General features: G+C 49.2%; 1 protein-coding gene across 3 annotated transcripts in view; it reads right to left on the bottom strand.

Moving 5' to 3' along the window:
- Positions 1 to 12,275, bottom strand: part of ZBTB7C (zinc finger and BTB domain containing 7C) — a 151,585-nt gene that overhangs the window by 66,511 nt on the left and 72,799 nt on the right. For 2 of the 3 annotated variants that reach the window (XM_039733385.1, XM_039733386.1), the window contains one exon: positions 8,880 to 8,937. The exons of the other annotated variant lie outside the window; for it this stretch is intronic. In XM_039733385.1, coding sequence (XP_039589319.1) covers positions 8,880 to 8,937 — 58 coding nt within the window. The remainder of the gene's footprint in view (positions 1 to 8,879; positions 8,938 to 12,275) is intronic. 3 annotated transcript variants of the gene reach the window in all.

Genomic DNA, 12,275 nt, shown 5'->3' on the forward strand with positions numbered 1-12,275 from the left:
GCCTTTAGAATGGCATTTCCCCACGCTTTTAGACAGAATATCAGACAGAAAACCTCTTCCAAAACTCACTTATCGTAACAGGAGAGATCACAGAGCTCTTTACTGCTCCTCCACCACCAAGACAAATACAAAATGGGCTTCTAAAACTCACAAAGCAGAGATCATTCCCATTTCTGCTGCATGAATATCCTTAATGACGGGACAAAATAAATAATTTTGTTAGCAGGGGAGAACTGTGCAGTTCCCACTGACAGATGGGACTCCTGGTAGGTGATGAAATGCAGGCTGCAGCTCCCAGCCCAACGAGTCCTTTCCTCTGTGGTAGCTGTGGGTTCTGTGGGAATCAGCTCTTACAGAGCCAGAAAGGATGGCTCTTCAAATCTTGCAGTTCTCTGAGCAAAAGGGGAAGAAATGGTGCCAAACTTTGAGCAAAAGATTTCAGGTGTGAATACAGCAATACATGTGAACTGCACAACAAAAGGGAGGTTGCTGGAGTCTCTCTGCTTCACCAGAATAAATTAGGCTTTTTCTTGGTTGAGGATATTTTTCCATGCCAAGAAACATTCCCCCTTACTTTTTGCCAGGCTCTACTGCTTTGGTATTCCAGTTTTATTTACAAAGTGTTTCAATAAAGAAACCTGGAGCAAGAGCATTCATGAGCAGGTTGGATTTCAATTGAAATGCTGGTGGGAGACAAGAACAGCAAGCTTCACCCTGAGCTGCACAAATCAGTGGAGTGTCCACTGTGGGCATGAGCAAATGTCAGATCTGACTGGGGGAAGAGGGAAAGGGATGTAACCACATGCATGGGGAAGGACACCCACAGTCTGGAAACTGGATGGAGGATGGATGGATGGATGGATGGTCCTGACCACACTGCTGCCATCAGAAGGACTTCAGCACCGTGTCAGACTCAGTGCTGAGGATATTGTCATCGCTCCTTCCTTTCCTGTGCCCACCTGCATTTCATCACCTGCTGCAGATGAACTGGGGCACTGCCTTGCTGGGAAAAGCTCAGGGCCCAGCCGTGCCACCTGCAGGGACACCCTTCCTTGGGGTGGTTCCCAGCCCCATGCACCCCAAACCTCTGGCCCCTCTTACAGGAGCTGAATTCTGAGGGGGCTGACAAACCTGGAAGATCATTTTAAACCACAATCACTTCAAATTCAGCCTGTGACCTCCTTGGCAGGATCTCCCTTCAGCACAGCAGCCCCAAACAGGAGCTGACAGTGCTTGGCAACCTTTTGAACCAGCACTCAGGTCCCCTGGGTACTGAGGGGAGGGTTTTTCTCAGCAGCATGCAAGCTCCCTGGCTCTGACAGCCCTGCTCTTGGGCTGCCTGGGAGGGGACCAGCATCCCCATCCCCTGCATTCAGTGGTGTGAAAGGTCACTGGGGAAGGTGCACTTGTCACCAGGAATAAACTGCAATGCACGAGCTGTGTCACGTCTTCTCTCTGGGAGGACGGAGCCAGCTGAAGTCAGAGAAAATCTTCCCTGATGCCAGTGGGGTTTGGATCTGTCCTGGAGCAGCAGAAATGCCAAGCTGCAAGGAGTGAAAGCTCTCCTAAATGGCAGGGGTTATCAGCTGGCACAGAAGGAGCCCCAGGAGACAGCCAGGGCAGGTGTCCCTTCACACTGAGGTGCCCACCAGTGCAGCCCAAATATCTCCTTATCAAATAACCCCATTACCATAAAGCTTGGGCAATGCCAGCTTCCCAGTCAGGCTAAATAAATTCCTTCTCTTTGCTTCCCCTGACACCACATCTTATCCAGAGCTATTCTGAGACAAGAGCCACCAGCAGAACAGGAAGAATTGTGTTTGAGGGTCCAGCTCAGGAGAGCATGGCTGATCCCCTGTGCTCCTGAAGTGCTAAAGTTTCCCAGATGAACCTAATAGTTTTCCACATTTCACTACCTTTATCTATCAGAATGATCTTAGAGAAGATTTTATTCCTCTCTGCAGTGGGTAGCAAACCAGAAGCAAAACTAAAGCAAAGATGGCCCACATGGAAGAGAAGCAAACCTCACTTGATCTGCTGGGAGGTTGAAACCAGGGCTAGCCAGCACCAATGTCTTACCTGGTTTTCCTGGCTCAGCAATGTCCTAGGAACACGATCAAGGCTCACAGAGCCCCTGATGAGATGTTCTGCAGGGGAAAAGATCGTGTCCTGCCACACTCTGCTTGAATCCCAGGAGAAAGCAGCAGAGCCCAGGGGATTGATCAGCCAGGCCAGCCGCTGAGCTGCAGTGCTGGCAGGCAGAGGCTGACACAGGCAGGGGTGTCACCACATAAAGGGCTGTGGAGCCCATGTCCAGCCCCTCTGCTCCTCCCTGAAATGTGGGTCAAGCCACAAGGTGACAGCCAGTGCTAAGGGAGCCATCCCTGCCCACCAAGGTGCTTCCAGCATTGTATCAAAAACTAAAGCCAAGCAATAAAAATTAAAAGAGAAGTAATACGGATCATAAAACCCAAGCACAAGACTAAAAAGTCCCTGGACACTGATGTATCATTAAGACAGGACATGGAACTCCCCTCACAGCACCACCAGGTTTCCATTCCATGAGAAATTATCCCAGTGTCTGATTATTGTTTTGTCAAAGATGGGTCAGGCTTTCGTCACCTGGCCCTCCAGTGCTGAGGAAAAAAGGTGTTGGAAAGGCTTGGGACTTGTCTGTCACCCTGTACACCACTTCTTGTGCCTCACCCACCCACTGGGCTTTGTGGCTGGGAGTTCAGTGCCTGGAGCCAACAGCTGCACACACCCTGGTCAGGAAGGATGCTATGGGGATTCACTAAACAGATCCAAAGAACCATGGAATGTTTTGGGCTGAAAAGAAGCTATTAAAGGCCATTTAGTCGAGCCCCCTGCCCATGGGCAGGGTCACCTTCCACCAGAACTGAGTGCTCCAAGTCCTGTCCAGCATGGCCACAGATGGGGCATCCACTGCCTCTCTGATAACTGGTAATTAAAACAACTGACCCCAGCCTAACAAGGCTGCTGGGTTAAGCTCTGATTGAAAACCCCACTATTTTGCTAGAAGTTCTCCTTCACCCAATCTTGCGCTAGCTGGTAACTCACAGGCATCCTCCCCCATCCCAATATCCCATTTTTTTTCCACTACAGAAGATCCCATTGAAACAGCAGCCCCAGCACCAGAAATTTTATGGGGGCAGAAGTCCAGATTTAACTGTTTTGGATGCAAAGCTGAGGTTTTAATCACCTCTGGTAACTGTAAAAAGAAAAAAAAAAATTGGGAAACTCGCTGCCCCACAACCACTGCCCATCACCTCCATAGCCCGGCTGGCCCATTAACATCCCCTTCTTCTTGTAAATATTGCCTGAGCACTCCTGCCTGCCCTCCTGCCCTCAATTAACCACGGCCTGGGGGAGAAGCAGGTAAGAAAGTACTCAAATTTAACTGGTGAAAGCAGAGCTCAGTGAGACAAGCATGGGCAGAGGGAATGGGCAAGGGCAGGACAGCAGAGCCCCTCAGGCCCAAACACCCTTGCCCAGCTGTCCTCATCTCCCAACACTTCATCAGATTTGAGGAAAGTCTGTATGCCACAAGGTTTGGTTCTCTGCTCTGAAGCAGGTTATCCTTGCAAACACTACCTTCCCTCTGCTCAATCCCAGACCCATCAGGCCTCTCCCACCAATTCCGAGGGGGTGGATGTCCCACCAGCCACTCACATCTCATGACACAAGGCAGAGGCTGAGCCCACACAAGCTCTGCAGCTCCCAAATCCCACGGAAGCCTTGGAGACCACTGCAGCATCTCAGAAGCAGCCATGGAAGGAAACCTCTGGAAGGGCCAGACTGGATGGAGACTTGGAGCAACCTGGTCTGGTGGATGTGTCCCTGTCCATGGCAGAGGGTCTGGAACGAGATGAGCTTTAAGGTCCTTTGCAACCTAAACCATAAACCATTCTGTGACTCTACAATAAATATCTCTGGCTCCAAACAGCACCTCCAGCATCCATGGGGATGCCAGAAACACAACTGGTACCTTCAGCAGGGTACCCAGCTCCCAGTTCCAGCTGCAAGGAGCTACAGGTCACCAACAGAGCAGCCCCGGCCCTACACAAAGGTGGTTTTTCTGGAACAAAAGCAAAGGCCACAGAAATAGGTTGATTTTTTTCTCTCTTTTTCCTGAGATATGACTAAACTCCGGGAGCAGGTAGTGCCTGGGCATCCTGCAAGCATCCTGCAAGCAGTGCTTTCAACATGAAGGAACAAAAGGCTGCGGTGGGGAGGAGAATGGTGGGAAACCTTGCGGGCTCCCGAGATTCATTTGAGACCTGGTGTTTGCAGCACAGGCTGTATTTCATCTTTTCATAAGTAAGTCTTACCAGGAAACATTACAAAAAAGGGGGCATTTCAAGGCAGAAAAGTTGGTCGCCAAACGTCATTTTATTTTATTTTTTAAACCCTTTGTTAGCAACTCTTCTGGGGAGCAAATCCAGCAGAGGCAATACAGTGCAGCGTGCACTCCTAAATTAGTTTCCAGGCACTTGGGATGCTTTATTATTCATTTCCTCCAAATATTAGGTAATGCCTTTCACCCCTTTCAAAGTCTATATGAGGGGTCTTTGATGCATTGTGGGACTTGAAAGTTTCAGGTCTAAAGAAGCATTTCTTTTAAGTCCTCCCTTTTATCAAGCATATTCTGTTCTGTTCGCTATAATGCACACAATGGCATGAGAGTCTTGACCTGCTTCATGTCTGATGAGTTGAAATCTCAGATGCATAGGATAAAACAGCCATTCCTAGCAATACAGCTTAAACACTTAGGGCTCTATTCAGGCAAATATTACCCAGGGGTCTGCCACGCCACTGAAAAGCTGCAGAAATTGGCTCCGTAGACGGCTGACCAATTCAGCAGTGAGAAATGACCCCGCCACATTAACTCCCCTTTTCATTTCACCCTGGGCGAGCCGGGGTCTGGAGGTAAGCGCAGCAGAAGGCGAGAGCCGGCTGAAGCCAGATTCATTTTCTTTATATAAAGTATTTTTGTGTGCGTGTGTGACCATGAATGTCATTATGCGGATCTGCAAAAGAAGGAAAGTAATGACATTAGGGCACAGGCGCAGGAATCAGGGAGGTTTTTGTCTTACAGTGACACCGGAGCGCTGTCACGTCTTCTGGACAAGCAGAATTTGCAGGCTTTAAAACACTGCAGATGTCTTAGAAAAGCAGGTCTCTGCCTCTGCTGCAGGCAGGTGGACTTTGCTGGGTCACTTTACACCACCCAGCATCAGTCTCCTCCATGTGTTAACCAGAATTGTTCCACAATCATTTACCCTGTTCCATAATAATTTACCCTTTCTGTAGGTTTTTTTCGCCCTGTTTTTCCTTCTTCATTCTGCAAGCTCACTTAAGAGATGGCTCCTGTCCAACAATACACTGCAGCCAGGGCAGGGATGCAAAGTAAAACTTGCTGTTGCAAAAGCAAATATATTTTGGTACAAAATACCATGGTTTTGTCCTTTAGACAGTTGCACCGACACGTTTTTACAGAAGTACCAGGTGGCTATTTTAGGATATTAATCTCCTCTTGTCAATCTCCTCTTGACAGGTTAGAACTATGAAAAAAATTTTAAAAGGCAATCTGGAAATGCAGGGGTAAAATTCAATGTACGAGCTGGAGAGTTCCTAAATGCACTGAAGATGCTGGAATTTTATACCCTAGGAGCAAAAGATGCCTCTAGAACAAGTCAGAAAACAAGTGTTCAGACTATATGGGAAGATATTTGTAAAGAGACAGGCCCTGTTTTTCTGACTCCTCTTGCTACACCCTGGTATGACCTGCAATCCCACCCTGTCAGCCTGAGACCAGCCCTGATAACCCCAATATTTCACTGGTAAAAACATTTCTTAAGCTATATAAAAAGGAAGAAGTTCATCTTGCATGAGTAAAACCCAGATATGTCTTTCCTGATACTGGCAAAACATCCAGCAACACCTCCTGTAAAATGGGAATACATGCATCTGCAGGCTCTGGCCCTGGTGAGTGTGATTTTAGGATTAGCTCTAAAATCAAATCAGATCCACAAGGATATGATCTCCCAACCCACCCACCCCCTCCAGGATGCTGCAGACCTGGAGAGCACAAGCCTGATTTTTGAAGGATGCTGAGCATCCCTCTCACAGCTGGCGTGGCAGTAGCAGCAACAGGTAACAAAAATAATATGATAAAGACCGGACAGGGCTTTGAGCTACCTGGTGTAGGTGAAGATGCCCCTGCTTATTGCAGGGAGGTTGGACAAGATGTCTTTTAAATGTCTCTTCTGACCCAAAGCTATTCTATTCTATTCTATTCTATTCTATTCTATTCTATTCTATTCTATTCTATTCTATTCTATTCTATTCTATTCTATTCCCTCACATTACCCACCTGGCTAGGAGGCTTTTTAGGAGCCCTCTGAAGCATCCTTACTAAAATACCATCAGGACATACATGGTTTGTGCCCCACATGTTTGTACAGTGCTGACATGTATGTACAGCTGACAAGTCCTTGCTGTGCATGCTACAAATCCCCTGAGCCAGTAAGAAAACTCAAACCATGTGGAGATTTATCAGTTTGCAGGTGAAAATCCTTTCAGTCAAGACAACAGTTCTATTCCTTTTGAGGTAAATGAAGAGTTTTTGCTTGGGGACCCTGTCAGGAGCAGAAGGCAGCATGAGGATGGGACCCATCACTCACCAGTCAGCAGAAAGATGCTGACGGGGGTGTCTGCACAAATTTTTAAGGAGCCTGAAACAGCTCCTTTGAGAGAGGGAGACTGAAGAAAAGAGGCAAAACTGCCGGAGAAACAAAATCTATTTGTAAACCCCAGGCAGAGTTGACACAAGGCAGCTGGCACAGGAGTGCAGAGATGATAATGGAGCCTGATGGACAGTTCAGAGGATTATCAGATACCCTCCAACTCAAATATGCTGAGGAACCAATTATTTAATGCTAAAGACAGCGCAAACAGATGCTTAATAAGCTGGATCACTTCAGGATTGTTGGAGCTCAAGGGGCCAAACCCCCACTGGTGTAAGTCTGGAAAGCCAGCATGATGAAATACACAATGCTTCAGATGCACACAGGCCCTCCCACTTATCCCCATCTCTGCCAGGAGACTGGGGGGCATGGAGGGGAAACAGCTGGAATTTGGGAGCAGATGGGTGCAAGAGGGCTGCATGGGGAACACGTTCACCACCCCAGGCTGACACCACTCAGCTCTGCAGTAGCCTTGCTGGCTGCCCTGTCTAGAGGAGAAGGGGCAGCTGTTCTCAGGAACAGTCTGGGTTTTTCTTCTAGCTGATTGCAGAGAGGCAGCAGGGAAGCCGTAGGAGGTGTGGGAGACAGAAAGGAGTTTAGTCTGTGCTCCAGGCAATGATTAGAGCCCGTTTTGGAGTCAGGGATGATTCCTGTGAACAAAGCACCCCTTCTCAAGCTCTTCTGCTGGCAGGGGTGTTGGGGGAAAACGGGGCCTCAGCTCCCTCCCTGCCTGCCTTGTCAGGAGGTGACCCTGCAGACACACCATCCCCTCACCTGGGCTGCTCCTGCAGCCAGAGAAGAGGGACAGACTTCTGCTCATCCTCGCATGCTGCCCAAACTAGATCTGATGTAACACGGGATAAAAACATCTCCACTAACTATAAAGGGCCCCTGCATTTTTTAATTTCTAAAGATTGCTTCCTGAAACCTCATTGTGTAAGTTTCTCCCTTCATCTGCACTCAAACTGTACTATAGCAGCTGAGGTGTGTCCTAAAAATCTGCATTTCCCAGTGATCCAACCTCCACTAGCACTTTTCTTGTAGTCCAGGCTACAGCAGAGGTCAAGAATAGGTGTAAGAAAGAAATTTTTTATGATGAGGATGGTGAGGCCCTGGCCCAGGGTGCCCAGAGCAGCTGTGGCTGCCCCTGGATCCCTGGAAGTGACCAAGGCCAGGCTGGATGGGGCTTGGAGCAACCTGGGATGGTGGAAGGTGTCCCTGCTCATTGCAGGGAGTTGGTATTGAAATGAGCTTTAAAAGGCCTTCCCTACCCAAACCACAGTTCTACAATTCTGTGACAGCTCAGCACCCAGATGCTCCTCAGCATCCATCACACATGTACAGAGGAAAGACAAGGGAATTTTGTCCCTGAGGGATGGGAACCTGCAGGGACTCACAGCATGGCTCTGCTGAGAGTTTGGCCAGTGTAAACCAGGAAGTTCTCACAAGAAGATGGTGGAAAAAACCCCAGCCTCCCATCTGGCACAATGTAAAATACCTCAGTTCAAAAACATCAGCTCAGGGTCTGGCTCTGGCATATCTGAACTAGCTCAGATGATAAAAAAAGGATTCTCCTTTCTTCCTGTTCAAGACCTTTAGGCAAACATCCAAGTCACAGCCTCCTGTGTGACAGCTGCAGAAAACAGGTCTGGAGAGGACCTTGAAATGCCACCCAGATCGCAGCCCTGTGACTGGGTCTGGACGGGGCCAAGCACAACAACAGCCAAAAGCACTCCAAGCATTAACAAATATTGTTGCTTGGTGCACTCCTCTGCAGCTGCCAGCGTATCTGCTGCCTGCTCCTTCCAGCACTCAGCACTGAGAACACACATATTGATGAGAGCATCTTCCACGGATTTACAGGAAGAGCAATTAGAGGTTTGGTCGTTGATGACAGCAGAGAATGGTGGCGGTGGTGGTGGTAAAGATGATTTGTGCTGATCCATTAACACAGAAAACTACCTCCTCTCCCACAGGAAATCTCAATAACTGAAGGGCAGATCAGAACCCCAAGACCCCAGAAAGGTATCAGGACAACCACAGAGTTCTCCCCAGTCTGCATCCTGCTTGCCAGCTCTCCCCACAGAGCTCACTCCACTGTGTACTCACCAGTACCCTTGGTTTTGCTTCAAAATGGTGATGCTCCTTTCGCTCCTCTGACCATTTCCTAGGGAAAAACAGAGAGAAAAAACACAAAACAAAACCCCTCATCAGATCCAGGACTGATTATGTGGTTAAGAGGGGCCAGCTCTGGAGAAGCCTCTGCCAGGACAATGAGAAAACACGGAAACAGGCCTGTTCCTGCTCTCCCACCACACGTGTTCCCAGGGTCAGCTCCTCTGCTCATCAGCCTTCCCTGTACCACAACATCACCTAGCAACACCATGCCATGGAGGTGCAAGCCCACCCCATCCTCCCCCTGTATCACATCTCCAGTGACAGCTGGGAGATGAACGCCCCAGGAATGGATCTGGGCTGCTTCACCCATCCCTCCCCCAGATCAACATTACACTTTGGGCCCTCAGGATTATCAGCTCATTCCCACATCCACAGTACAGTCACCAGTGGCAGCTCAGTAGTACCTGCAGAGCAAATCCACAACAAATCTATACTCCACCAGTTCTGGGGTACAGAGACAGAAGGTGTTTGATCAACTTCCTCCCAACTCTGCCCATGAAAGTTCCCTGCCTCTCTTAGCTTGGGAAAACCTTGGCAGAAATGGAGCTCTACAGAAGCTCCAGGCCACCACTTGAACTTCCAAATGATGGAGAGAGGGGGCTTGCATTTGCAGAAGGTGACACCTCCATGTGGAGGCCCAGCAGCTTGGCTGGGCTCAGGGCTGATGAAGGAGATTGGCAGAAGGATGTTTTGGGGTGCTTTACCCCACTTCAGAATAACCTAAAGGTGTGAGACCCCCACTAGCAGGTAGCCACCACATCAACAGGGCCCTCTAGGACAATTTGGAGGGCTGACTCAGGCCTTCTCCTGGGTGAGGACAGGGAGGAAGACCATTGTGGCTATTACAACATTGGGAATACAATGCAGTAGTGCTCAGCTGGAAAATGCTCCTGTGGCTCAGCAGTCAGATGGAAGTGCACTGTTTGCATGCCAAAGAAGCCATAAGCTGGGGTATTTTCCCTAAAATGGCACCACCAGCTCACATCTGTCCTTGAACCTGGGTTTGTACCTGAGTCCTGGCCAGGGTCAAGAGGATCCCTCCTACTCATGGAAGCTGCAAATGAAACAGGATCTCTCTGCCAAAGCTTAGTGGTGTACAAAGTGAGGAACAGCCACCCATTGTGTGCAGTCTCTCTATTACAGAATCACAGAACCACACCAGGTTTGGAAGAGACCTTCAAGATCATCGAGTCCAACCCGTTCCCTGACACCTCAACTAAGCAATGGCATCAAGTGCCACATCCAATCTTTGATGAGCAAGGAGACATTTGTTATCATGGGACAGCTGGAGATGGAGACAATGCCTTCTCTCTCCCCAAGAGGCTCCTGACTGAATCAATCACCCAAGCATCTCTTTTTCTTCTCCAGGCAGCCCTCGAATGGGTTTACTAGTGCAGGGTCCACCAGCACCATTTCCCATTACTCATGACACAAGGAAGCAAATGGGATTCCTCTCCCAGCTTTTACAAAGAGCCAATGATCTCGATTCAGCCTTTATGAGATTCTCATTATTTTCATGGGGAAGTGCCAACATTTTCCAAGCCAGGCTGACACCTGGATGTCAGGATGGAGAAACCAGCAGGCTCTGATCACCCTACCCAACCTACTGCACTGGTAAATTACTGCTCTGCACAAACACTCAAGGAACAGAGCAAAACCATGAAGGGTAGCCTTTGTGATAGCCCCTAATTCTCCTCCTCACGTGTCTACAACCACCAGCCTGAGGACATTTAGGCAGTCTGAGGACATCCATGGAGCACATGCGAGTGGTGAGGCATGGAGTGGCTACAGACCACCACAATCAGCCCTGAGAACTTCCCTGCAGCCAGTGAGTCCATGTGCTTTCCAGAGCATCCAGCTGCTGTAACCCTCCAGCAGGACCTCCTTCCTTAGCCAGGGCCCTGTTCAGTTCATTAACCCACAAGGAGCCACCTCTGTCCTGGACTAATGGATTGTTTGCCACTCAACAGCCAAAAGTGACCAACAACAGGCAAATAGCTTAAAGCAGGTCAACATGCCCACATTTGGCCAGCAACATCATCTTTGTTTAGGGCAAAATTCACAGTGTAGGCTGCAAAAACCCTGCAATGAATCCTGGCTTCATGGCAGAGCTCCTGAGCTCTGCTTGGCTCGACACAAAACCTCCCCCAGCACCAGGGCAGGGGCTGGCACCACGTTTCCCCTGAGAAATGTTGGGTTTCAGCTCTAAATTCTGCCTAAAGCCTCCTTCTCCCCACAGGTCCTTCACTGCAGCTGCTCCCCAGAGGAAGGGGAGCTCAGCTTGCAAAGCAACACTCTGTTGTGGGCAGGTGAGGTTGGTGTCTTCTCACAAACATCAGGACAAGGGGGAATGGCCTCAAGGTGAGCCAGGGCAGGATGAGACGGGATATGAGGAGAGATTCCTTCAAAGAATGGGCTGTCCAGCCACGGCACAGGCTGCCCAGGGCAGTGGTGGAGTCCTCATCCCTGGAGGGATTTAAAACCCATATGCACATGGCACCTGGGGACAGGGGTCAGTGGTGGCCTTGGCAGAGATGGGGGCATGGTTGGACTCTTGGAGGTTGGATGCTCTTGGAGCATTTGTCCAACTTAAAAGATTTGGTGATTCTATGATTCCACCTAAAACAATTCAAATCACTGTTTGAGGCACAGAATAATTCTCATGGGGCAATAAATGGGAGTTCCTGGGCTAAGAAAAGGCTGCACCTGAATCACAGTTTCATCAACCTCCAAGAAGAAAAATGGCTGTGAATAAACACTTATGATCCACCCTCTGAACCAGAAGATGCCCTGGTGCTCTTGCAGCAGTTTCCAAAATAGGATGGGCATTGCTGAGGGCAGCCCAGGCTTCATTCTTCCGTTCCCAAAACGCACGTGAGATGAGAAGCTGCAAATCAACCAGGCTTGCCTGTGGCTTCCTCTTCAGCCACAAGGTCCCTTTTAGCTTCTTGGGGTGGTTTGCAGAATGACTCAAACGTGCCCTCCTGCAGATGCCATTCAGATTCCTAACTACCCTCCCTGAATACATCACTGATGTGCCACGTCAGCTCGCTCACGGGGCTCTTCCTCTCACCATGTACTTATGATCCACCCTCTGAACCAGAAGATGCCCTGGTGCTCTTGCAGCAGTTTCCAAAATAGGATGGGCATTGCTGAGGGCAGCCCAGGCTTCATTCTCCTTTCCCAAAACGCACGTGCGATGAGAAGCTACAAATCAACCAGGCTTGCCTGTGGCTTCCCCTTCAGCCACAAGGTCCCTTTTAGCTTCTTGGGGTGGTTTGCAGAATGACTCAAACGTGCCCTCCTGCAGATGCCATTCAGATTCCT

Source organism: Passer montanus, unplaced genomic scaffold (assembly GCF_014805655.1).
Source record: "Passer montanus isolate IOZ18808 unplaced genomic scaffold, ASM1480565v1 scaffold86, whole genome shotgun sequence".
Lineage (NCBI taxonomy): Eukaryota > Metazoa > Chordata > Aves > Passeriformes > Passeridae > Passer > Passer montanus.